Below are 27,945 nucleotides of genomic sequence, written 5' to 3'. Positions count from 1 at the left end.
AACAGTAATATCTTTGAGTACCTTTGACATTCATCACCTCATGCAGCTAGTTATTTTTATTTCCTAGTTTTGTTTTTTCATATATATTTAATTAAAAACACATTGAACCTGCTGTTGTATCTGATTCAGTCATTTATTCAGCATGATTGTCATGAGTATTGGATTTTATAAAACAGTAAATGTTGCCACTACATTATTATACTGTAGATATGGCCAACATGCAACAAGGCACCAAATGCTATAAAAAAAAGAAAATATATATAATTTTAATTTAATTTCCAACACTACTCATCACGTAATACATCGCTTAGTACAGCATTCAAATTTAATTGGAGGAAATCTTCAAATTGACTTTTCTTTTCAAGCATCTATATTTCTGATGGGGAAATCATTCAGATCTGCCATGATTCACTCAAAGACCCACTGATGTACTCAAAGACAATAATGACTCCATGTGGCTGGTATAATAAGACAACAGTCCTAAAATATTTAGCATATGAACTTGTTCTAAGTATGCAAACATTATTTTTGACATGATTGTAAAATGTAGTGCTTGCATGTGTGTGTGTACATGCGTGCAAATAGACAATATGTTGCTGAAAAACAAGGTCAATTTTTAATTAGCAATAGACACCGGCTATGTGTTCGTCAGTGCCTGGCTGCCACCCCACACTGCATGACTTTAATAAAACAATCAGGGACTGTTTGCAGTCTCTTGAAAAATGTTAAACTCCTCACCTAACAATACCATGATCTACAGTAGCTACTGAATTTGTCAAGCGTAAACCGTCATCATTCCAGGCAAAACAACCAGTAGAGAACTGAAGTTATGTGAGCAAACGGGGCCCTGCAGGATGGGAGTGCAGATGAGGGTGGTGGCTGCAGGAGTGTTTGGAGGTCATTTTCAGAGGAACTCACTGCACCTCTCTAATCACACCAGTCCAGTGGCTGAGGTCCTAGCTCTGTGTTTCTCTCAAGTCATGTCCCTGCTCCCCGTCTGTGGCTCCAGTTTGAGCTGATGAGGTCTGATCCTTCTGTGAAGTGTTAAGGGCTAGCTGCATGGCCCAGACGCTCAAAGGCCTCATGTATGCCAGAGAGCGGTAGATTCCCTTCTCGCAGTAGGCTTCAGGAGTCTGGAAGGCCATGCCCAACCTCTCCCACACAGTCCGGTAGCAACCCTCCGCAGTGCGCATACCCTCCTCCTGCATACCCTGACAAAAAAAGAAAACCACAGAGGCATGTTTTTTTACTCAATGTCAACACAAAAAATGTACAAAGACAAATGCATTTATATTGTATGTTGATAATGATGCTCCCTTTAACTGACTGAGTAACATCATGTGCAGCTTAGTCGAGCAGAGAGCTGCATTAGGCTCGGGAACATATCATTTTTCTACCTTGTGACTTAATGTAATGTAGCCTTTTTTCAGTAAACGTTATAAACTTGATTACATCTTGTGTAATTCACTTCATACTGAAGTCACTGTGCCTGCAGCCACCACAAAATACCTTATTGTTTAACCCTTTGAATGTAAAGTAGGTACAGAAATACACACACACTTACCTCATGGATCATAGTGGCTGCCAGTCCATACACCACTCCAATCCACACCTCATCTGACTGGACACTGGAGCGGTCAGGCACTCCCTCAGGACGCATGCCATTAACTGCCCCCATCTGGCCTCCAGCGAAGCTCATTACATTCAAGTCAAAGACAGATTTTAGTGCACTGTGGATTTTTTCTTTTGGAAAAGCCTAGAGGGAGAGAGGATGTGATGTTCAGACCATGTTTGTCCTAATCTGAAAACATTACTTCATTATTGTTTGTCTAATTTGCAGCTTGGCATAAGGAAAGGGAAGAGATGTTCGGTCATGAACATTAAACAAAACAACAATGTACTGTATGCAAATGGACATATATATTCACAACACTCATCAAAATCAATGCAACTCTTGTCAGTATTCAGAAAGCTATTTTTTGTTACTATGTGTGTATTACAACAAAAATGGGAGAAGAAAAAATAGAGACTAGCCCTTTCAAGCCTTAACAGGAAAGTAAGGTGGGGAAAGTGAGGAGATAAATGAGACAGACCTGTGATGTGGGGAAAACCAGCATAGAGAAGAGCAAAAGGAGGAGTGAGAGAAGAGGGGAGAGAACTTTAAGTTTAATCCAGTTTCCTACATGTTTGTGTTTGTATTTAAATGCAGTTATTTGTTCCAAGAACGCTCTGGATTTCATGGACTTCCCTGAGTTACTTGAAGTGTGCTGATCCTCTAAGTGGGTTCAGATGAATCTTGTTTAACTATCTCTCTGACCTGCTCAGATGTAGGCATGGACTTAATAATATTTGTTGGACCTACAAAATTCAAGATAAGTCTCCTTTCCTGCAACTTAGCTGGCATCTCATGTTCTCCTGGCTCATGTTAATGTATATTGCCCCGCATCTTTTATCCTTTTTGCCCCTTAGGCCCTGATTACACAGAAAGCTGGAGGCAGCATATTGTAATTGATTTTAGTGATAATGAAGCTTTTTGCATTGTGACATGCCTTATGTTTCTGCGCTCTAGGCGCCTGGCATTTCTGCCAGAGCGCTCAAGTTGAAAAAACTTCAACTCAGAGCGGATAAACGCCCCATGTCATCTCCTTTTTCATCATCTTTTTTCCCATTGTCCAATTGGATGATTTGAGAGGTGGGCCTTCTGTGGTAGAAATAACAGCAAGTTTACAGTTGGTAAACAATGGAGGAGAAACTGGTGGTAGCAACATTTTAGAAACAAGATACCAATTACTGTGAAATTTAAAAAAATATATATATAAAGGGTAGAGTGATCACGCGGGAAGGTTTGTGGCAACAATGAACAACAATTTTTTTTTGGTCACGAGTGGCATTCAATTGACAAAAAACAAACAAAAAAAAGCAGTACAGCAATGTGCAAAACGCTTTCTGTGTGATCAGGGCCTAACCCTGCTCATAAAGGTGTGTTTAACTTGCCTGGTATTCTGCCTCTCCCAGTCCGGACGCTCTCAGGAACCAGTGGCCAGCACACTGGTCAGACATGACACTATTGGAAAGGTCTCTCCCGCTGCTGTCATAGTTGTAATACTTGCCTAAACATGAAAGGAGAATAGAAAATAAAAGAAAGGCAATTCAGCTGAAGCAGTAACTTAGATTTACCTGAAAACAGTGGCTGCATTTTTACTGATTTTGTTTTAAATCACTGATGTGTGGCAGCCTGTATGTAGGAATAAGAAAATAGGTTTGTCATGCCACTCACTTCACTATCAATTCTGATATTTAACATTATCACATATTTTTCTCATACCATGCAGCCCTATCTTATTTTTTGCTTTTTAAGATATTTTATTAAAAATACACAATTTGTGTGTTCATAAACCTGCACGTAATGCAACATAAAACCTTACCGTTCCACAGCAGTTTGTCAAAAGCAGCGCTACCCCTGTCCAAGATGTCTCTGTAACGTCGGTATGTCTCCTCGTTGTCCACCAGTCTGGCCATTTTACACATCACACAGAGGGACGCCAACCACAGCCCACCACAGTACGCACTGTAAAATAAAAAATAAAAGAATTTGAGTCAAATGTAAACCTTGCTGCACTCACATAAAACACTGAAGAGTTTAGCTTCATGAGAAACTAAATTTCAGGCTTAAACTAGCCTGGTTCCAGACCATAGACCCCGCCCACTCAACTGAGTAGGCTTGCATCTTTGGTCTGGCATACTGCAATGAATTTGCGATTTATCAGGTCCAAACGATGGACGGACAAATCAACGCCGGGGGTGGGGGCGGGTCTAGCGATTAGCCAATCAGTGCCACGCTGATGTCAAGCTGTACGCTGGTGGGTAACTGGTGAGGATAGCAACAATGGCGACCGCTACAGATCCTACAGACCACATTAACGATGCTATCGAGGTATTTCGCCACTATGCTATGTTAATGGAGGACCAAATTAAGGAAGCTGCTAAACTGGATTTAATGGCGATGTAGCTGAGCGTGCACGATGACGGAGACATTTTAAACAGGCAATGCTCGCTTGTTTTCGGCACCCCCGAGGCATGGATACTAATGACGTCAGATTCTGGGTGAGTTGTTGATCTCTACTGATTAGTTAGGGAAAAATCAAATTCCCTCCCCCTTGTAAATCGCCTTCAATGGAAGCCATGTCAGACTGAAGGTTCTGGCAGCTTCAGTCTGACAATCAGGCTAGGCTTAAACTAAACGTATCAGTCCTCAATGTTAAAGAAAACTTTTTTTCTGTAAAACTGAACTTATATTTAGCTGTAACAATGTATTTTCTCTAGTTATCCCTAAAGGTCCCGTGTGTAGGATTTAGGGGTATATATTGGCAGAAATGGAATATATTATAATAAGTATGTTTCCTTTAGTTTATAATCACCTGAAAATAAGAATCACTTTGTCAGCGTAACCTTAGAATAGGATGTTAATATCTACAAATGGAGCGGGTCTTCCTCTACAGAGATGGCCATGTTGCACTGTCACGTTTCTACAGAACAGACAAATCATGCTCTGACTCGAGATAGGGCCATTTATATTTCTGTGTCAGCCACTTTGGTTAACAGCCCCTCCATGATAAGCAGCATCACAAAAACACCAATTTAAAATCTGCTTTATTCTGTGTTTTTACTTCACCAGGTTTTCAGGAGAGACCACTGTGGATAATTATCACTCCTAGTAAAAACGTCCTCAACGTCTAAAATCTTAAGTTATCAGAGATAAAAGGTGAGCACAGGTGCTAGGTTAGTGGCTCTTCTTCGACATAGCAAACAGCGTCAGAGAAACACTGATTTGTAACATTGATTGCGGCCGTGCTGCCTGCTCTCTCCGGTTTCACGCCAGGCTCGGCTCCTTTCAAAGACTCCTTGCGAAGCACTCCTCCGGGGTTTTTTCGGACCTAATTGTATTGCGGAGTTTTGCACAGCAGCGACCTAAACTTTGCTCTCAAACCACAAAAAAATGTGATGGCACAACAGTCTACTTCAGTACATTATTCTATGCTTTCTTTTGATTTTCACATTGGCTAGTCATCCTGTTTAATTTGTTTTCTGATTAAATCGGAACCGCTGAAACAAGTTGTAGGAAGCCTCTGCAAGTAATTGGTTGCTGGCAGACACTCTGTGCTGCAATAAAATGGTTAATCAGCAGTGCCGTGCACTGTAAAGCCAATGCGCTGCTGGTTCTGCCGGCCTGAATAGAATATAATGTCTATAGCCTTACTGTTGTGTACAGCATTTATAGACTGAGCTGAGTAGTGATGCGCAGGTCGACCCGTTACCCGCAGGACCCGCAAATGGACCTGCAGGTCGGGCAGCAGTGATCATCTGTTAAATCGGTCTGTAAATGATATTTTGACATTATTGGCTATTACTGTCATGGCATCCGAAGGTACTGATGCGTTGAGCAGGTGACAGTCCGCGGTCGTTTTTAAAACACACTTGTGTCACGCACTCCAAAAGAAACTTGTTGAAACTTTAAACAATAATTTATTGTACAAAACGGGGGAAACAAACGTTGACAAAAATGGTTCCATAATTCATATTAAATTCAAAAGATAATGAAAAAATAGCTACAAGTTAGAGGGAATAGTGATAAAGTGGTAAAACTTGGCATTGATCCACAGCCTCAGATGGATGCACTCAAGCCTGCAGTGCGCACAAGCTCTGTTGGTAGGCGATACTATATTTTCACATTTTTAACAATGCAATTTAAAAGTTTTGATTTTTATTGATAACCTACATTTACCAACAACAAAAAGACTACATTTAAAAATATCAAATCAAATACCAAATTTTCATAATGAATACCTACCCATAGAAACGAATATTCGAATATCTGAATATTTGGGTACAGCCCTATCTGGATCAGAAATAAAGTTAGAACACATTAGCAAGTGCTGGGCAAACAGGCTGTCTGTGATGTACTGAACAGTGTTGGAGAAACTTTGAGGATAATTCAGCTCTCAGTAAAAGCCTCCTGAACAATGAACACTGAAGAAATTCTTACCAGGAGAAGTTTAAACTGTTTGCAATCTGCATTCCTCACCACTAGATGCCACTAAATCCCCATAAATCTTACACACTGGAACTTTAAATAAGATATTTTAGTGGGGAAAAATACAAAAGTTATGTGGTGCACTATGATCCTTAGTTGCTTTGAATTTACAAGCTCAGCTGACAAAACTTGCTAATTAAACAATATTCTTCAAATGATCTTGACAGTGTTAGTTTATTTCCCAGCTGTGGAGCTTTATGTACTGTGAGGCTGCTGTGTTCACAGTCTTGTGAGATGAAAATGTAAACAGGAACTGTCAGTGTTTTAGAATCCAAACTCTTTCATCTTTGCACTCTGAACTCAACCCTGGCTCTCAGGAGGTCACATTTGGAGAAGTACTGCAGCTACGCACGACCCAGTTTTTCCCTCCCTTTATCCCGAGTCATGCTTTTTCTATTTCCTTCCCCTTCTCCCTTCCCCCTGACATTCAGTTCAGGCTTGAAGTTGTAAATGCAATTATCATACAGTAGTTTCTTTCTTTGAAGAGAGCTCAATTAATTAAAAGACCTAAATGATTAGATTTAATTTAATCAGATCCTAATCATCCCAACTTGTTAATAGAATTTGAACATTTCAGTTTTATTAGGTGTTAACTGTGTGCAAATACTGACTGGGTAGTATTACTGAGCACTCATATCACAACATCTGAAATGACTGGGGCATAGGACAGCCCAAAGGAAGGAGTCCTGTGATACTGTTTCCCTCATCGTCATGTCTCTGTAGCCTAATCTCTACTGATGTGTTTATTTCAGGGCTGCCATGTTTGTTCATCGTCTCACCTCGGTCCAGTCACCGTCCAACCATCATAGGTCTGGTCAGCATATCCAGAGTTCTCTATCAGGCCGTCTCCATCCAGGTCAAACTTCATCTCTGACTCCATCACCGCCTAGCAGATCAACCAGTATGAGACAGCTGAGTGAGCATGTGACATCCACTATTCTCATGTTCTGTGTCACTACTACAGATGGGATCCACCTCTCAAATGCAGTACAGTTAAAACTGTATCGGTCAGTTATACCTGGCAGATGGGCCACATGTCCCGCAGGTACTGACTGTCCTGGGTGAGATGGAAGTCCCTGTAGACCTGCAGGACAAACTTCAGGTTCAGGTCCTTCCAGTCTGCAGTGTCATGGATGAGGTAGGCATTCACCCTCTGCCATGGCTCATCATCTAGGGACAGAGGTGTTGTAGTGAGAGACAATTCATGATGGTAAAACGCAAAATGTTGGTTTTAACGTAGGCTATTGGTTTTAGGGCCCCGACACACCAGGCTAATCATCGGTGAGCGTCCGTGGCCCTAGTGTTGGGGATGTGTCCCGCAACATTGGCACTTCTTGACCCTTGTTGGTGGCTTTTTGGCCAATTGAACATGTTGAATCCAGGGTTAACGCTAGACTTTTCTTTTGGACGGCCAATATAGCCATTAATATTCAACAATTCTGTCCATGTAGAAACACAACACCTACATTTAACACCTGCATTTAAACTACCATAAAACACTTCAAATCAAATTACTTACAAATAAGCTAAATGAAGAAGCAGTACATTGAACGAAGTGACGAATAACACATTTAGTAGCGGAGGCAAAGGTGGAAAAGGACTCAGTGCGCCAAGTGTCACCATAAATCGCCAAACCAGCTATCCGCCATCTGTCTTGCCGTGGTGGAGTGAAGCCTATCTTTGCTGTGATCAACAGAATGACCCGTGGTGTGTTTGAGGTCTTCCTGGAGAAGGTGATCCATAATGCCATCACCTAACTACACCAAGTACACGAAGAGGAAGACCCTGACTGCTGTGGATGTGGTGTATGCTCTGTAGAGGCAAAGGCACAATCTGTACAGCTTTGATGGATCAACAAATTTGTCCATATGTAATAAAAACTCAGGATCAGTGGCGTTGGTTGCAAACTGTGGGACAGGTGTATGGATGAGAAAGCAATATCACTGAGATCGCTACTGTGCAGACTCTGGCTCCAAATGAAGTCATCAGCGCAAGATGACGGCAGCCGTATCTGGGATATTTTGGTTTCATTTTTGTACAATTACAGGAAGTACAGACACATTGTTCATCTTTATATACAGTCATTGGTCTCAGCACAGTACAGAAATAAACTGAAACCTATGACTACCTAAAATGAAGTAAATCAAACACTGAGTTATTCCACTTAACTCCCCTCGGAGCTGTAGTAAATTGTCTTTCTCCTACCTGGGTCTCCTATGTCGTGAGGCACCACATTTTTGGCCTTAACAGGAGAATACCGCCCACTCATCAGATGGAGCCTCTCTGTTGGGTCCTGCTGCACCACACTGCCCGCTGAGAAGAGATTAATGCTGTAAAACTTTGCCCTTGTATTGCTCTTTATCAAAAACACATGCTTTTACAGCTGATGAGACATTATGATAATAGCACTTCACTTACCAATGTCATATTGCACACTCAAGGCAAGTTTGGGCCACAGCATGATGAGTGCAAAGGAGGCGTAGAAGTGCACATCGTACGTGTTGTACATTCTGTACTCCTGACCTGGGAGACAACAATGGCTCAGTAACGTGGGTCACATATCTAATATAGGCAGATGTCTCTTTTTAGTTTTGCCAACACTTGATACTCAATACATTTTAGATTTTCTATTATGCAGCAGACCTGTTTTTTTAATACACATGAGCACCTCAAATTCTTGCATTTTGTATTTCACAGTGCATACTGTGGTGGGCTGTGGTTGGCGTCCCTGTCAAGGGTCACATCATTTTCAGTTTTTGTGACCACATGGATGTTGTGGTATAAATCTGGACTTTTGGAGACCACTTTCAGTTCACTTTTATATCAGATATGTCACGTAATTATTTAGTTGTGGATTGCAGTCAATGAGAGCTAAAATGTGACCAATGTTAATTTCTAGACCTTGATGAACAAACTACAGTACAGCTGCAATTAATGATTATTTTCATTATTGATTAAAGGTGCAATGACTTATTGTAGTACATGTTTTATTAAATATCTCCTCATGGCCTGCTAGCTACAATACGATATTTGCTGATATCACAAAGTTTGTCACAATGCAATTTTGATTATTTCAGGGTCCATTAAGTGATTGATTAATCAAAAAATTGTATTAGCTCTAAAATGCCATGTCCAATCTTGAAAACTAACCCTGAACTAGTCCAGAACTAACCCCGTTTCCTTGCTGCTTACCTTCCAGGTAGGCGAAACGACCGAACTCCTTGATGACTGCCGGCTGAGCCGGCAGCCCCCCGTCCTCGCTGCGCATGCCACCACTGACATCAGCATCCTCTGGTAGCTCTATCCACACCGTCCCTCCATCCGCCACAAAGTACAACTCGTTAAACAGGGCTGACTTATACCAGGAGGGGAGAGAGCTGCAACATGAGCCAAGGTGACAGGATAAACCATTATGAGCATTCATAGCTGGCCAACAGAATGTTTTTTATTGATTGGTCGTGATTTTAGTCCAGAGCTTTCAGAGCTGTGACCTACCTGTCCTGCAGTATGGGTCTTTGCCACTCTTCAATGCTCTTCTCCCACTGTCTGTAGTGTGTTAGGGCGTAGTGACTGAGCGAGGGGGATGCATCCCCTTTGGTCCCAAAGTAACGAGTGTATCTCCTAGAGACAGAAAAGGCACAAGCTAATGACGCTGCATGTTCATCAACAAATGCAACAAATATAAAAGCAAAAACATATTTTGATTAATATTTTAAGTTTGATATCTTAGTAAGTCTAACTTTGGCATTTTCATGATGTCAGTATTTCAGTTTTTTTGCATTAGGTAGGAAGGCCTGTTGTGCTTTGGTCTCTTTATTCATAGAAGGAAAATTGTTTGGCTGAATTTTCTGATAAATGCAAAAACATATCTGAGACTGAATTAAGAAAACCAAACCAAGCAACCACAGCAAAGACAGTTAACAACACTGGTGAGATCTTTTTTCAGTTAAATAACAACTGTAATAGAAACAACAGGTGGAGTGACATCTGTAGCTGTGATAAACATCGGCTTGTTTACATTTATGCAAAGAAACACACAGTATGTGGGTTTCCTTTGTGTTTGATGTACCTGATGTGTTCCCTCTCCCTAGAGCCAAAGGTGATTGTGGGCATGTCCCAGGCCAGGCAGAACTCCAGACTGTTATGGCTCTGAGCCGGCACTGAGCAGCCCACAGCCAACGCTGCTGCCACCTTCTCTCCCTTGGGCGTGGGCGGGCTGGATCCTGCAGAGGCAAGAGGAGGATAATGAAGCATAGCATGGATGGTAAATGGCCTTGTATAGCACTTTTCTAGTCTTCCAACCACTCAAAAAGCTTTTCCACTACATGTCACATTCACTCATTCACACACTAGTGGCCAAGGTGCCACCTGCAACTCAGTAACCATTCACATGCGCTCACGCACTGATGGAACAGCCACCAGGAGGTTGGGGTTTGGACTGGAGGAGCCGGGAATCGAACTCCTGATCCTCTGAGTAGTAGACGACCCGCTCTACCTCCTATGACCCATGGGTCATTTACGACATCTCTTTTAAACTCAAAACTACATATCACACAGCACAACTCCTCCTGCAAAAGCCCAGTCTGCTCTGATTGGTCAGCGTTTCCAAGTCTTTCATATCATGTTTACATGCAGCTTGAGAAAATCGAATTATTGGCTTAGTCCAACTGAAACCAGACTTTTAAATGCATGTTAACAGCTTAGTCCGACTGAAATTGGACTATCAATAACTCGGCTAACACACCTAGATAATTTGACTGAAAATCACTGAAAACATTCTGTTCTCAGAATGTTCATGAGTATGGCCCCTGATGAACTGCGAGCTGCCAGATGTGTGAAATGGTACGTTTTTAGTAACCATGTTCCCTCCTCTCACATCTGCTGGGCTAACTGCTGTTACTACTTTCTTTTCTTTTCTTTCTTTTTTTTTTTAAAGATATTTTTGGGCATTTTTAGCCTTTATTTGACAGGACAGACAAGTGTGAGGGGGGGAGAGGCATGCAGCGAGGGGCTACAGGCTGGAGTCGAACCCAGGCTGCTGCGGCAACAGCCTTGTACATGGGGCGCCTGCTCTACCGCTAAGCCACTGACGTCCCATACTACTTTATTTTCTTTTCAAATTCACCAGTATGTATGTCATGGATTCCAGCAGACAGGTCAAAACATGCCAAAGCAGCACCCTAAGTAAGTTTATAATAACTCACATAAACATCAATGTGCAATAGTCCACCTTCTCCTTGCCTCTCTCATGTTGGAGTATTTATTCCTTGTGTCTCTGTCCTTAGACCTGACAGTTGTGCTACTAAGATGCATAAAGCTTGCGTTTTGTGTTCAGGTGGTTCATTGGGTTTAGCCTTTTGCTCATAAGCCTTTATTCACCAACTGACTTACTTTAGTCAAGTGACAAAACTTTTTGTAAGCCCATGTAAACTAGAAGACCGGAGACTGCATTTCAGTTTCTTTCCTTCCTTCTCTTTCATGTTATTGCTTCATGTTGAGAACACGACGACTTTAGACATCTGTTCTGTTCTGAATCTGTCTCATCAACTTCACAGGCTGTTTTCTAAGTACTGACCCGTGGGAGAGTCCAGCCGTCCATCAGTGATGAGGTCACTCCACAGGCCGCTGCAGGTTCCCTTCGGGCTGAATGCTGTCTGGTGACTGACCTCCCTGTCAGGCTGTTAAAGTGTGAACACATGCTCTCAGTAAATCTAAAACCTAATGCCCACTAACACCACACATTTCACAACCAGTTGATTATTATAAATCCACTTTCATATAACAGAGACTATTGTTAGAAATCCTGTTTATTCCCTGGGCACAACCTACAATAAAAACCTACTAAAAATCATAAGCTTCTAACGCCAACCTGTTCTCGGGCTGCGATGCACAGAGTGTAAGGGTTCACCGCAGTGCAGTGATGGAGCAAGACCCCCGACACTGCCTCCCCCTCCTTTTCCAAGTGGAATGGTTCATTCCAGTGTCCCCCACTCTTGTCGTCCTTGTGTCCCGACCCATTGACCATAGTGAACATGATGGAGACATCAAGAGCGTAGTCATTCTTGTTCTCTATGTCCCACACAAATACTGCCACTGGCAGACTAGAGTCCTGAGAGAGAGGAGATACACATGGTGGATTAACTTTTGTAGAACCAGCATATTATCATACACCATCTTAAATCTGTGTTTTGCCACTACTAAGTGTTTCTACTGTATATTTCAAAGTGCAGCAGCTATCTCAGAAATGTGGGACGTTTTGGGGACCAAACTATCAAATGACTAATTTAGCTTCTACATGCAACTGCAAAAAACTAAACTAAGAAAAGTATTCAAGTAGCTTCTAAGAATTAATCTATATCCGTCATAAGCTGACGAAGGATGATTCATCTGCGTGACTGTAGTCTAAAAAGGTTCAGGAGGTAACTTTTATAAAAGTAAGTTTTGGTCATATTTGCTGAAACTGTCACTATATTCTGACAGAAGTACATAAGACAGATCCTCCTAGTGCTCCTGATGGCATTTGCAATAATCCACCACATCTGTACAAAGACAACCAGCCGGTGCCGAGGAGTCTCTAACGCAGCTGTCAATCACTGTTCGTACACAAGGTGTGCTACCAATAAAAACATACACGGCGAAGATGAGTAAACAGAGAAAGGGAAAGCTTGGGTTTCGTCTTCGGGCTTCTTCTGTTTTCTTGTATTTGCCTTGTACGTTATTGTTGTTGTGCAGTTTTTCATTGCTGGTAGCCATTTTTATTTATTTTATAGGTTTTTTTTGTTTGTTTGTTTGTTTTTTTTTTTTAGAAAAGGTGGTAAGAAGAGCAGATCTGTTGTCTGATTAACCTGATCTGTTCTGATTAGCACTTCTTACACGGAGATTGCGTTGTTGGCTGCTAATAAATCCCTTCTTTGTGCCGCCTTTGCATTTTTACACAGAACCATACGTCAGTGGCATCATTCATAGACTGCATGCTGGCAGCATGGAATCAAGAGAGGCATGACAAGTGTGACATGTAACACAACAACGTCAGCTTCTTGTGTGACATATAACATGCGCGTTGGCAGCACTTTATAAACAATAATAATGGCAACACATGGCAAAAACAATTATTTACTGTCTCTGTTATATGGTAGCTGATCTCGTCCTACGCTCATAGTATAGGGAGCTCCTGAATCTTATTGTTTCCCAATTTTTGGACATTTACGTCTGCTGTTCTTCTGCTTTGAGTTAGCTGCTAACTGCTAGCAGCTTCTTTTAAATCTCCCGCAGTGGGTCGCCACAATAACACGTTGTCGAAACATCACACCTACTCTGCCCATGGTCCCATCCTGCTGGCTGCCCAGTTTATACAGACACTGTTTTTAGCGCTACTACCTCCCATGGTGGCTTACAGGCGAGACAACTCTTCTTCATTCCACGATTGTACCTTATATACAGCACTGAGAGGCGGCATAACATCACCAGATACCCGCCTTGAACAGGCTGTGTAATAGGGGCTATTGAGAGCATGCGCGGGGGAGGGGGGGCTGCACATTATGTTGACAAGCAGCGATTTAGACTCGGACTAAGACTTGGTTTTCAGGCGCGGTGGATTCTTGCAAATGCTATTTGCAGAGGAACCAGACCAACCTGATTTTTTCACAGATTATTAGAGCTATTTTTATAAAAGCTGCCTACTGAACCTTTAATAACCCGAATGTGATGTTTGAAAAGTATCATAATGCTGTTGGACTGTAGGAAAATCAGGGATGCCTCAGTTACCTGGTAGTCATGGGGGATGACTGGGGAAATCTGTCTGCAGGTTAAGGTGACATTCTGTCCCGGCAGGTGGTAAACGGTCCAGGCGCGGGGGTACAAGGCGTGATAGAAGGCGTACTCTCCGCAGTAGCCCCAGTTCCAGCCTTGTAGTGTGGGAGGACGCTCTACAGAAAGCACCTGCTGGTAAACTGTTTGCCCACCACGTCGCAAACACACTGTAAACTGAGAAAAAGAAAAGGACACGTCAACACAGTGAATTGTGAATTTACCTTTCTTTGTGTACTGCCCCCCTTGAAACTGCCTCATTTTTCTACATTTCCGACAATGCCCTCTGACAACCCTCTGGGGACATGTCGAAACTTGATTGTGCACCCAGCTATTGGTCCTACATTCAGGTAGTCCTAAGGTAAACGAGTCACACCTTTTAGCCAAAACACACATTGTATTACAATGTACTGAGGCAGCTGTCAGTGAAGAATGTGGTATCTTTTGTCTCCTCCACACCCACATCCATGCTTGGAGCATTAATATTATTGTTTCAAGTAACTGAAAATTGTTCTGGCATTTAACTCCAATGTGGCAGCATTGGAAATATGTTAATGTGACATTTAGTTGTCTACATTTGGCCATTTACTCAGACAAACAGGGAAGTAACACCAAAAAGGAACAAAATAAATCTATTAATGTAGATTAACTGCCAAGAATGGTTTTTAACAGTTTTATAAGGGCTTATTATATATCAGCATTTGGTTGGTACTTTATAGGGTTTGTTTCTATGGATTAAGAGAATGATAAATAACAACACTAATTAAAAAAATAACAAATTAAACATTGACTTTTCAGGCTGTAGAAGAAATTGCTGGCCTTTGTTGACATTAAGTCATATAGGGACCAAAATATAACTGTCCTTTAATTTTCAAGGTGGCAGTCACTCATAAAGGCCTATTCTCCACCCAACACATTGTTGGACGGTCCACTCTCTCTATGAGCTCCCCCAACCCACAGGCCACAGTGTAACCTCACTGTTTGCACTGTCTATATTTATACTCCTGGGGCTGTATTCACAAATACTCCTAGTACTACAAGTTTCTCCTAGTGACGAAATTCCCCTCAAAGTTCAGACCAGGTTGTTTTGTGAAGATAAAAGCTATCCACAGAGCATCCTAGACCTTAAAAGAGCTGCTAAGGTGAAAAACTGTTAGAAGTAGGGAAGGGGACTTTTAAGAGGGTTAAGGGTTTCTGAATCAGAGGAGAAAATGGTGGAAACACAAGAGGAAGGAAAAATATTCTTCAAACTTTGGATGACAGTGAGTTAATGAAATGCTACAGGTTACATCATGCAGGGATATGTGTGGTTGATTTCATTGGGGATACACACACATTTCCCACCTAATGCTATAAAGCCAGAAATAAATTTATCACAACACTAAGATATTTGGAAAACTGGAAAAATGCAGCAGTGATGACTTGGGTCTGTCTCAACCTTCCATCAGCAGAGTGATCACACTAACAGTGACAACACTTTCACAGTCAGCAGTTCATTTCATTTCCACTGGGTGTCCACACCTTGCAGGCTCACAAAAGGGCGTGTCTCTGACAACCAATCACATCTGTTAAAAGAATGCATCACACCTAGCAAAAGGGTTGACCACATCTCCTCACTAAGATAAAAGTTTCTGTCCCTTCCTTGCTCAGAGTTGCTCTGAGAACTTTCCTAAATCACTCCTAAACTAGGACTCCTCTCTGAGTGTGTTCTCAGAATGTTTGTGAATACGGCCCCTGGTCTCCGTCTCTTTAAGATCTTACATACCTGGTTTGCTGTGACGGTTTTGTAGTGGTACATCCCTGGGTTAAGTTGCCATCTGCAGAATTCCCCCCTCCAACCTCTCGTGATGGTTCCTCCTCCAATACCGCCAAGTGGAGCACCTGCAAATTAGAGTATAACTTGGATTCAGTCACTTTCCAGTTACTTTCAAGACCCTAAGTGATCAAATGCAAACGGTCAAAACAGGCTTTGGTCCAATATTAGAGAGATCAGAATTACACTCACACTTAAAACTGAAACAAAAGTTTCCCCTCTCAAATACTGCGAGTCAGCATGAGACTGAGCACACTCTGAACTAATCTGGACTCACCATTAGACTTGCACCAATTACAATTTTTTGGGCTGATCCCGATTTCCGATTTGCAGAGTGTTTGGATGGCCGATTCTGATATTGCGCTATTTTCTATCTTTCCTTTATTAGAACATTTTAACCAAGATACAACCAGCATTTCAATAATCATCTCAAACAAACAATCAAACAGTGACACAGGTTAAGAAACATTTTCCTTTTTGCTCAAATATAACGTCAGGTACAGTATTAAAATAAGTAAGTAAACAAGGCATACATAAATAAAACATAAATAAATAAAATAATAATTGATAATTAATTAACAAATAATTAATTGAATAGATAAAAAAGTAAAAAATATCTCCTGTGGAAAATTCACACAGGTCTTCACATCTACAAAGTGCAGTGTTATGGACATTCATATTTTAACAACTAGAAAAAAGGTGCACATTCTTCGGCACGTGGACACGCCTTGTTAGTTTCAAGCAGCACAGTGCAGCAGCGAGAGCTCCGCAGTTAAGTTTAACAGGAATTAACAACTTTCTCCTTCTCTCTTTTGAACAGGGTTGCCTGTTCAAGTCCCCGCCCGGACCAAAATATGGAGCGTGGACTGGTGGCTGGAGAGGTGCCAGTTCACCTCCTGGGCACTGCCGAGGTGCCCCTGAGCAAGGCACCGAACCCCCCAACCGCTCAGAGCGCCTGTCATGGGCAGCCCACTCTGACATCTCTTCACTTAGTGCATGTATAGGTCCAGTTTGTGCATGTGTGTGTTCGGACCTGTGTGTAACTGACAACAGAGTGAAAAATTGAATTTCCCCTCTGGGATTAATAAAGTATATAAAATTTAAAAAAAAAAAAAAAAAAATTAAAAATTAAAAATTTAAAAATTTTGATGTGTGAAACATTAAGGTGAGAAGCCGCTCATGTGTCACTTCCTCACATCACACAACCGTGAGTTGCACATGTGCGTGTGTGTGCGCTGCTAATGTTACACAATGTCAATCATGCGGCACAGCGGGAATTTGACCGGCGTTTTAAATCGGCATATTTTAGACTGACCGGCCAGTCGCAGGTCATGGCCGATCACGTGAAAATCGGCCCAATTCCGAGCACTGCCGATTAATCGGTGCAAGGTTACTCACCATATATTTGACGCAAGGGTTGGGCACGAAACATGTCGATGAACGGAGCTTTCTTTTCCACCTGGGTCTTCTTGTACCACCATTTTAGATACCTGTATAAACACATATGCAGTACATGAATTACCTTACAGTCACAAGTGGCAAGGAAATCAACAAATAATCAGACACAGTCAGTTGAAACTAGCATTTTTTTCTACTTCATCTGATACCCATCTTGTGAATGAAAGCACTAAGTTGCGTAAAATGCCACCAGACACCACAGGCATGTAGTAGCCATACTACTGAACATTTTGGTGGCATCTTGGCACGCTGACCTAACTTTCAACTCTGTCAAATACACTCCTGCATTAGAGTGTCAGTCACATGTCACAGATGATTGGCTGCAAGCAAAACCATACAAACAGTCTTTTTCCTAGGGATGGGTACAAAATGAATAGAATGCAAGTATCGTTTGACTGGAGAAGTTTCATATTACTCGGTACTGGGTTATTTCAGTTGATACCTTAAGGGCATCGAGTACTAATACTCAGCCTTGTCACAACACAGTGCACTCTGAAGGAACTGTCTGCTCCAGTTTGCAAACAGTGTTGCCAAACAAAGTAAAAGCCCTCCAGCTTTGCCTTGTTATGTTTGTTTTTTTAAACTGCGCTGTGTCCGTGATTTTCATAGTTTCCTTTAGCATGCTGCTTATAGTCAGGTACGTGGCTGCAACCTTTTTAGAAAGCCTTGAACTCATCTGCCTCCTGTGCCCAGGAACATCACAAACATAATAAAATAATAATAAAGTAAATAAATACAGGCAGAGGGCAGAGTCTTTGGAGATAGGCCTGGCATGTAAAAACAACATGCACCCTGACTACAGTCATGTGTCAGAGAGTTATGAGCAGGGACGTTCTTAGTTATAAAACTAGAAAAGCACTCGGGGAGCGCAGACCTCCGCCAAGCAGCTCGGATTTCCCGCCATTTTATTATTTTATTCCACTTCGCTTCAACTGATCACCACCAAATTTTTATCATCTGTCCCTTGTCCCATTATCAACCTTTCCTGAAAATATAATCAAAATCCGTTCAGAGCTTTTTGAGTTATTTTGCAGAAAAACAGACCAACGCCGGCGAAAACATAACCTCCTTGGCGGAGGTAATGAGCTTATTATTATCACAAGCATATGTGCAATTAGTCAACATGCTTATTCTCCTCGCTTGTTTACAGGCAGCAACAGCTGTTCCCAAGCCTTTAGCACTGAAAACAACAGTGAACAATTTACATACACACACACACACACACACACACACAGGCAGAGGCATGCAGAGAGAAAAGAGGGAATTGTGCAACTGCATGAAGGAAGCACTTGTAAAATGAGGGGAATGGAGTCAAAGTGCCAGCTCTACTTTATCTGACTGAGGTTAGCAGAGTGAGCATGTGTTCATGTGTGTGTATGCAAGCATGTGTGTCTAGGTGCAGCACTCACTATCACACCAGGGTTGTGGTGTAAAATATTAATTAGGCCACGTTACAAAAGGCTTCAAACAGCTCCTGACACCAGAGGCCTGAGGCCCAGAAGATCACAGTTAAAGCGAGTCATTTATCTGTTTATGCTGTGAACTCTGAAAGAAGAGCGCTGCTGCTGGGTTGAGGAGTTGTGTTTTAACACACAGGCCATTAGTTCAACACAGAACAGGCTACAGTGCAAACAATGCCCCTCATTATGTTTAACCTACATCATTTAAATGTCTAGCCCCTCTGGACTTTGAGTGGGCCCTGAGGTGTACAGAATGACAGTAATAAATCTGCAGCAAGCTGACAGGTGGTGAACAGCACCAGTGACTAAGCACTTACTTGAGGTGCTACTATGTCTTTCCTGTTTGGTGCACATAAAACCCAAGCAAGTCTAAAATATGTAGTTCAGTGCAGCTGAACAACAGGCATCTCTATTACAGTATTAACATCACTGAGGATCATGTTTTAGCCCTCATCTGTCTGTGGCAGATTTAAACAGTTTATGACCCCCTCAACTGGAGGAAACCAAAGATTACAAGCTTCAGGATAAATAATGATCAGAGCAGTTTTAGCAGCCCGGGGTGGCTTTTTGTATTTGTTTTCAATGAGACTGAAACATTTTGCTTGCTGCTTTTTTGTTGCTGAGCACCTCGTGTTTTTGTTTTTGCAGGAGCGCCCTGAATGCCTCAAGTTGAAGAAAAAACCCTCCATTGTTCAATCAGATGAATTGAGAGGCGGGCCTTCTGTGGTGGCGATGACAAATGGTAGTGTATGGATCGTAGCCTCAACTATTTTTTAATGTTTTTCCCGACCCACGGTTGGCAGCAGACTGTCAAACTGTCCCTGACTCCTCCTAAAATAAGCCTTGAACTGAGCATCATCCAAGTGAAGCTCCTGAACCAGCTGGTGGCACTTCCTTTAATTTTTTTGTCTTAATGGGGACCTCATGTACCCACGTTTCCCTGTGACCAGTACTATAGTAACATCATTAGTACTATAGTATTCGTAGAGTTAGATTCCAGTGGTGTCTGCGTAGAACTGTTTCCAAGTCGTGTGATCTCAACATTTCCAATAATGCCAGCGCTGAAAGATGGATGTAATACTTTACAAAATTCACAACATATTTTATTGGACAAAATATTCTGCTTCTGTCCATATTTATTGATGTTAAGTCAACATTGTCACTGCAGTCAAACTGTTTGCGCTTCTACCTGCTGCAAACAAAGGGAGGCACGCAACGGTATTAATACAGTGGTCAAGCAGCAATCTAACAGCACTATACATTACATTTCTTCATTAATAAAAGTTGATTTGATGCAAAAGACAGAGATGTGATTACATCTTAAAATATGGCAACAGACTAGATATAATTTTTTTTACATTTGAAGCTTTTAATTTAAAAAAGTGACCTTTTTTATCAGCCCTAGTTTCCTGTACAGCAGGGTCTTCCCCAGGAAACTACTTGACGGGTGGTAAGCTGCTCACATCCTGAAGCATCTTGTCTCACAATAAACTGAGTGTACATGAAGACTAAATACAACTGTTAGAAATTTGCTGTGTGAAAGACCATCTATGCTCTCTTCCCTGGAGGTAACTGTTTTCTTAAATGACTTTTTCAAATGATGTTAGTCTTTATTTCAGAGGAGGTGGCCCAAAAGCATTGCAAATAAAACCAGTTATAGACATGCAGTCCATCAACTACAGTATCTGCAACATCACAAGTCAAAAACAGGAAGACATGTTTCTTTTGGCTCCACATTATGAGCTTGCTTACGCTCAAAAATAATCCACGTTTCAGCCACAGAGGGCTTTTTTGTTAGGAGGATCCCATGCAACTGCAAAACTGCTGTGTGCGCTATTGCAGGATCTGACTGTACTGCAAACAATGACTTCACAGGGAAAGCTTGGTGCAGGGAAACAACAATACAGCTCCACCCAGGAGATGAATAGGGTCAGTTGAAATGAATTATTTGAAGCCACGGCAGGTTGCATAATTGTTAGGATCTTATTGTGCGTTCAACTGGAATGCAAACAAATCAGCCCTCACCCTCATCTGGCTCTGAATACAGACCGAGTATGCCAACGTGAATCCAACCTGTGTGTTTGCTCAAGCTGCCATCTTGTTCTCCACAACAGTTAACACTTCACTAGTATTTAAGTGGAGCTTGTAGCAAGGCATGGGATGATATGAACATTTTAAGTCACAATTTAACCGGCCAAAATCGTTGCAATTCCAGTATTATCCAGATATTCACCAAAACGTGCTTAAAACTCATAAAATGGCACTGAAACACACTGGCAGGCCTGTCACAGTTTCTAATTTTGGACAACACATTGTCCCAGAAATAATTATGATAACAACTGCGAGACAATTTTATGTCACAGATATAATGATAATATAATAGTGTTACAATGCAAGTACTTTTCAAAGAGCAATAAACTTTTAATTCTTAATAATATTCAGACATTGGATTATGGAAAAGATATTTAACATATTTTTAAAAAGTAATTGACGATTTTTAATTGAAACAAGAACGTGTATATATATATATATATATATATATATATAAAAACTATAGTACCTTTAAAGGAGTAGCCCAGATTTACTCACGTTGAGACTTAATACAAAATTTGACCGACAAAACCAAAACCAAGTGATGCCTCTTGCAACTATTAGATAAATTTAGCAAAGCTCTGGAAACACCGCAGTTTCTTACATAATCTGGCCGCTGTGCTGCAGTCTGGGAGCTGGGCAGTTTACTGGTGGATAAACGGAGTTGAAGATAAATTGTTGGGGGGTAAAACTACCAACAACTACATGTCTGGCTCATCGTCAGTGGTTGGCAAGCTAACAGCTGGACTGTGCCTCTTCCAAAAGTGCAGCTGCAGGCTACCGCTAAGCTATACTGTGTCAACCTTAAGGTGTTGTTTTATTTTTTCCTCAGACTCGTGCACATCAGCGGCGTGGAGAAAAAAAAAAGGGAGAATGGCTGCACTATTGTCTACAAAAACCCTGTTGCTTATTCTGGCATCGCGTTGGCTAAAATGTTGACATTCTTATGTAAACACAACTAGCAATGTCAAAGTCAGCAGAATGATCGAGATCGAGTCCATATGTCGTACAGTAAGTTGATAGCGTAATTATCGTGACAGACCTACATACTGGAATCACTTTCTAAACACATTATACATGCTAAAAAATACTGAAATGTGAGCAGACTGTGAACTGTGGCGTTAGACAGCTAAACTGGGCTAAAAGCCTGCTCAATGCCGCAATGGAGCAACTCTTATCATAACCCCTCCCCTACTGTGTAAATATTACGTCCCTACAAACGTTAACTGAGAGTGCAGCTCATAGTATCAGTGTCGTTTCATTCAGCCCATGTGTGAGCAGAAAGTTTGCTACGTTGCTATGTTCATATAAATTAAAACAAACTGCTCACTGCTATGGTTTGTGTGCTTTGTGCTAACGTTAGCTGCTGAACAAGAGGCTATTGCCATGCAGCAGCTCTTGTTTCCTTGTTTGGAAGTAGTGTGCGGTGCAACCATAGACTATGTGAGCTACTGGGTTAGCTGCTAAGAGGTCACTGTCTAACGCTGCACAGCGGTTTAGGGTTCGTGTATGTTGCTGTGCTACAGGCCTTGCTAGTAACGAGAGTCTGTAGCTTTGCAGTGGCTCAGTCTTTGTTTCAGCTACTAAAGTGGACACGCCCCTAGCGTCTCAGACCAGAGAATACTGCTTAATTGTTTGTAACTTTGAAACCTAATATTGCATACCTAGCAATTTTTTTGTCATTTAAAATTTGGCTGGGTGATTAGTAACATGTTTCTGTGTTGTGACAAACTCATTTCACACATTTATTTTTACTTTATCCAGACTTTAACCTTAGTTTTTTTTAAAAATCAGATCAGACAGACAGGAAACGCAGATAGAAGTGGCATCATATCGTTGGATCTGAAACATGTCGATGCTTGATTAAGATCTTTTTTTGAGGTTGGCGTGTATGCAGCGTGCTTTCGCAGCAGTCTCTTTACGTGCTACTGGACTTGATGTTCATGATTATTCAGATAAAGGGAATTTAGCACGTTCAACTTATTGTGTGTCTTTTATAACTATCAGCATTAAAGTAATATATTGTCCCATCCCTACATGTAGCACAATGAAGGCTAAAAATTTTATGTCCCACTAGTTGACATCCAGTTACAAACACTTTTCCCATTCAGGTGATTTAGGTTGAAGCATTGGTCGACTGATGAGGCACTCAGTCAGAGATTTCAATGCAAAATAAAAGTTAATTATGATGAGAGTTGAGTGGGTTAAAGACGAGTCTTAGATGTCTCTTACTTTTACTTCACGGCTTAATTATAAATACTGTACAAACTTTTTATTCCTCAGTTAGCTTGTTTGTTTTTGGCACAGTATACTGAACAAAAAGCCCAAAATTATTTACAGTATTTCTTTATATTTTTCCAGCACTACCAGTTACTTGTAACCACCTAATATTTTTTAGTATTGTAATAAATCTAAATCTCTGCACATCTCACCCAAATGATGAAGAGCTGAAGGTGTGGCTCCCCCTGGGTTTATTAGTTACCCAGTGTCAAACACTCTCCAGACAACCTCCTCTTACTGCGTAACGACTATCACATTAAGCTGTGCAATCATTGACAAATGTTGCCATGGTGATTAAGCCAATCAAGACACACCTCAGGTGAGAAAAGGGAAAAAGCTTTGTGTTTTTGCATTGACCTGATGTCATGGTGTAGTATGTTTGTCTTACAGCAACATTGCAACAGATTTCAGAACAGAAAAGTGAAGCAAGTTTGTGGTTCAGCATCAACTGAAAAGTTTTCTGTTGGATATCAGTGGATCATTATGTCACGTAACACAGAAACAGCCTCACTGTTAGTTGCTCACAGCAATAGGAACAGTCCATGTTGTCCTGTCGAGCATGAACAAGCGGTTTTATTACATCGCACTGGGGACAATGTGGACATAGTACAAGCAGTAGTAGTGGTGATTTGGATGGGAGTATATAAGTATATAAAAGCTTGACTTATTCAGTCACAGTATGCCTTTTTTTTAATGTACAAGAAACCCATTGAGCCCAAACCACTAAAGAGTAGACCCGATGACAGACAGATGATGATGGTCACACCAGACTCGCTCTGACACACGGTCACGCTCTCAGGATTGAAATGACAAGTGAGAGAAAGTGTTGCTGGCCGTGCGCCCGACAGTCCACTAAAGCTGCAGAGTGTATCACTTTGCGTCTCAGATGTCAGCAGGTTGTCGGGAAAACAAACACGACTGCATCAACAGATGTTGAGATCTGTGCTGGATTTTTATCTCTATGGGAAGATTTAAAGGGACAGTTCACTCCCACATCAACAATCTGTGTTTTTCCTCTTACCTGTAGTGCTGTTTATCAGTCTAGATTGTTCTGCCACGAGTTGCCGAGTGTTGGAGATGTCGGCAGTAGAGATGTCTGCCTTCTCTCAAATAGAATGGAACTAGATGGCACTTGGCCTGGGGTGCTCAAAGTACCAACAAAAATACATCTGAAAAACTCAACAGCAATGTCTCTTTCCAGAAATCATGACCTGGTTACTCAAGATAATCCACAGACCTTGTTGTGAGCAGTTTCATGTAGGAACTATTTTCTTTCTACCGAACTACACCCACCAACTGTGTCATCGCACAGAAGAAAGCGTGCATCTACTCATGGAGGAAAGGCTTGTAACAGTGCAAGGTGTAATGGCGTCCATCTTGGCTGAGCTGTAACGTGAGCTATCTCAGTGGTGCTAGTTGAGCTAGCAGTAGATACAAGCTTCCTTCTGTGTGGTGTTGGTGGGTCATGATTTCTGGAAAGAGACATTGTTGTTAAGTTTTTCACATTTTTGGCGCTTTGAGCACCACAAACTGAGTGCAATCTAGTTCCATTATTCTGGAGAGAAGGCAGACATCTCTACGGCCAATATCTACAACACTTAGCAACTCACACCAAAACAATCTAGACTGATAAATAGCACTACAGGGAAGAGGAAAAATATGGATTTTTGATTATGGGGTGAACTGTCCCTTTAAGCTGTACTCTCCATCATGTTTGTGGGACTGTGACTGATGGGCAAACTCAGCCCTCCTGCTTTACAGGTCATGATGGAGTAAATAACCTGCGTCTTGAACTCGAAGCTGACCTGGGACCAGAGCTCATGTGCTACTTTAAAAAAGGGTCAACTACATGTTCATTTCCTCTGGGGAAAAAAATCAAGTCTTTGAAGTTGACCACAGCCTTTTAATTTCACAGAACATTTATGGAGGACGCTTTGTCAACTGTCTAATTTGCTGGGATCGCGTGACCGAGGCAAATCAAGAAACACCAAGAACTATCTTATCAACTGCACTCGAACAGACTAAACAAAATGGTGGACCGCAGTGAAAAATAACCTTTTACCCCATTAATTGGGTGTTAAAGGTCACAGCAACTCAGTTAATCCTTCAGCCATTCTTAAGGAAAAAACTATGGTTATCATTTTTAAAATGCATTGTACGAATAAACTAACAGGTTTAATACTTTTAATGCTTCTTGTTGGTTAACTTTGAATGCTGAAATCTGTCATTTTAACTCAAAATTAAACTGCCTCAAGGTGGACATTTATACTGGAGTAGTTGGAAAGTAGGAGTATAACTTGTTGCAGCATCGACCAACACAAGGCCGGATTGCATTTCACACCTGCTCTCTGTTGAGGGCAGAGAAATCTGACACTATGGGCTAATGCCTCCCCAGGTACTCCACCGTGGAAACATACACATGGTTCTAATGCTATAGACTGAAGGTTGCTATGACATATGGAGGTGTAAACTTAAACAGCCTGTGTCAATAGAAGGAAACATATCTCAGTTGTGCACTGTGTATAACACGTTATGAAAGCAATATACTATTGTGGAATGAATGTTTGTTTTTAAATGGAAGTTATTGGTTGAGTATTTGATCTGGCACAGAAAACTGGGTGTGGACCTGTAGACATTGGCTTGTGTTGATTTTTAAACCATTGTAGGTATATTAGTTATACTTCCATCTCATTCACCCCATCAGTGTCCCAGCTGTTTTTGAAAAACACTTATTAATGTTGCTTCTTAAAGCTTGGGTACACTTTGGCTTCACTTGGCAAGAATCCCCTAACAAACCTTGAGCATATTGTAATTCAAGTGGTCTGAGAGAAAACTAGACTCCTGCACCTCCTCTTGGCTCTGTTGTCAAGCTTTAGAAAATCTAGGCCATGACGGGAGACTTTGGCCAATCACAGGATTTCAGAGAAAGGGTGTTCCTGTTGACTGTTCTACAAACAGCCAATAGGAACCAGCCTATAAGCCTGATTCAATGGCGGAGAATCCTACAGAGAAAAGTTGCTATTGGCAACAACTGGCTACACCACAAAGAAAGACAGACTTCTCAAAAAGAGAGTCGAAAATGTTGCTAACAGTTTAGCCTTCTGTTAACCAGAGCCAAAGGTTCACAGCTGTGTCTTCAAGTTCACGTTTATGTAGTTGCCGATAACCCTGAATCACAGGGTGTCCTCTGCCTCACTACTACAGACCACTATGCCAGGAGGAGAGTAGATAGGAACTCCAAAGATGGACCTTCAGTCAGTGGCCACAGCAACCCAAATCCTGTCAGGGCAAACCTCAGCCCTGGGGGACCAGACAGTCCCGACTCCCTGCTGGTTGAGCAAACTTTCTGTTGCTGCCTGTACACAGGTTAGACAAGGTGCTGCCGCTGGCCATCATCCTGCTGTGACACCCAGCGCTGGGAGGTTTGCGCTAGCCAAATTTCAGCTGCTACAGCTGCCAAATGAACATCCGTTTGCAGAACTGTGGCCTGCTCCCCTCCCAAGGAAGCAGGCCACAGTGGTGGGGAGCGAGGCAGAGGGATGATAGGGTGGGTAGCTAGCTAATTCTTGTCTCACTTGTGGTCTGATAAACAGAGAGAGACAGAGAGCTGTGGGCAACTATACAATTAAATGAGATTATATAAATCAATGAATAGGAAACAGGGTTACTATATAAAGAAGGTTCATATGCCTGTGGTTGTCTGGTGGGAGGGGCTTGGGACAGAAGGGAGAGCTGCAGGTGGAGGGTGTGTTTTCAAAGTTGTTGTTTTTTGTTTTTTTTTTGCCTTTTCCAGATTTCTGCCTATTCCAGCTTTAATCTCATGACTGGACATTACTTGATAAGTCAAAGTACTCAGTTTACTGCATGTTAACAGTGCGTTTGAGGGGTTTAGTAAATGGAGTGCATGTCTCACCTGATCCCAAGGCCGATGTGATCCAAGACGTTGGACAGCGAGACATCTTTTGCTTGAAAGGGCTTTCTCTTCTCCTTGAACTCGTGTGCCAGACAGATACGCCAGCCCTCCTTAGGCACACCATATCCCATTTCCTTGGAGACATACCTGCTCATGAGCTCCGCTGAGGATTTCTCACCCCACTCTGTGGTCATTTTAGCAGGACACCCAGCAGTGGGGAGCTTAAAAGTATGAATGAATGGGAGCAGGGAAACACTTGTGATTGCAAACAGAGAGGCGTCACCACCTTTTGTCAACAGTCAGTTTATCGTGCTTTCACCATCAGCCAAAGCCCTCAGGGGGTAGCTACATTTGGCTTAGAAATCTCTAAGTGGATCAGTAAGTTGCACAGAGTCATTCCTGTGGAGTAAACCGGTTCTCAGTTTACAAGCTCTGAATACTTGCAGGTAAAAAAAAATCTTCTTAGGGTATAAGGTCCAAGTGCCATCACAGGGGCACTGCTATTCACAAGAGATTTAGCCTCTGCAGCTATACATGTTCAGATCCTTTGGGGCTAGTTGCAGCAATTTGCATCACCATCATGCGCAGACCCCTGTACCCCCTTTACATGAAGTCCGGATGTGTCAGCAGCTGAGGCTGGATGGATGGAGGACAGCTACAGACCAGCAGGAAGTACTGAGGATGCCGATCTCAGTCTGTTAGCCGGGACACCTACAGTCAGATGAAACAGAAACGGTTTAAAATAAGTGATCATATTAACCTGGTGGAAATACAGCAGGGCCGATATCAAGCAAGCATCTCAGCCACCGGTGGTTAGCTGCAGAGCTGCAAACTCATAACAACATGTAACGTTAGCTAAACCACCTCTGTAACAGCGGCTAACTTCATCAGCTAACTGGCCCTGAACAGCAGCAGAGAAGAGGTTATTATGTTTTAAATACCGGAGCGACGGCGTCATCCCACTGCTACTCCAAACCGGCCTCTGTCAGCAGGACTATAGCTTCTGCTAGCACGGCGCTCAATATGCAAATGC

General features: G+C 41.9%; 1 protein-coding gene across 1 annotated transcript; it reads right to left on the bottom strand.

The window, feature by feature from the left end:
- Positions 1 to 114: 114 nt before the first annotated feature.
- gba2 (glucosidase, beta (bile acid) 2) lies at positions 115 to 27,944 on the bottom strand. The gene is made up of 18 exons (XM_033610192.2): positions 27,854 to 27,944; positions 26,913 to 27,623; positions 17,109 to 17,200; positions 15,663 to 15,778; positions 13,856 to 14,074; positions 11,961 to 12,200; positions 11,667 to 11,769; positions 10,161 to 10,314; positions 9,587 to 9,712; positions 9,284 to 9,468; positions 8,510 to 8,614; positions 8,297 to 8,404; positions 7,110 to 7,261; positions 6,871 to 6,977; positions 3,426 to 3,568; positions 2,995 to 3,110; positions 1,565 to 1,756; positions 115 to 1,211 (listed from the first exon to the last, which is right to left on the bottom strand). The coding sequence occupies exons 2-18, from the start codon at positions 27,104 to 27,106 to the stop codon at positions 957 to 959; spliced, it is 2,607 nt and encodes an 868-aa protein (XP_033466083.2). The 5' UTR covers positions 27,107 to 27,623; positions 27,854 to 27,944; the 3' UTR covers positions 115 to 956.
- Position 27,945: the final 1 nt, after the last annotated feature.

Source organism: Epinephelus lanceolatus, chromosome 22 (assembly GCF_041903045.1).
Source record: "Epinephelus lanceolatus isolate andai-2023 chromosome 22, ASM4190304v1, whole genome shotgun sequence".
Taxonomy (NCBI): Eukaryota; Metazoa; Chordata; class Actinopteri; order Perciformes; family Serranidae; genus Epinephelus; species Epinephelus lanceolatus.
This window is presented reverse-complemented; position numbering and strand designations above follow the sequence as displayed.

Excerpts from the sequence above, each read along its gene's own strand:
- gba2 (XM_033610192.2), bottom strand. The coding sequence starts at position 27,106 with ATGACCACAGAGTGGGGTGAGAAATCCTCAGCGGAGCTCATGAGCAGG. Across the intron at positions 17,201-26,912 it reads CACATCGGCCTTGGGATCAG|GTATCTAAAATGGTGGTACA; the intron begins GTGAGACATGCA and ends GTGTTTATACAG. Across the intron at positions 7,262-8,296 it reads TCACGACATAGGAGACCCAG|ATGATGAGCCATGGCAGAGG; the intron begins GTAGGAGAAAGA and ends CTCTGTCCCTAG.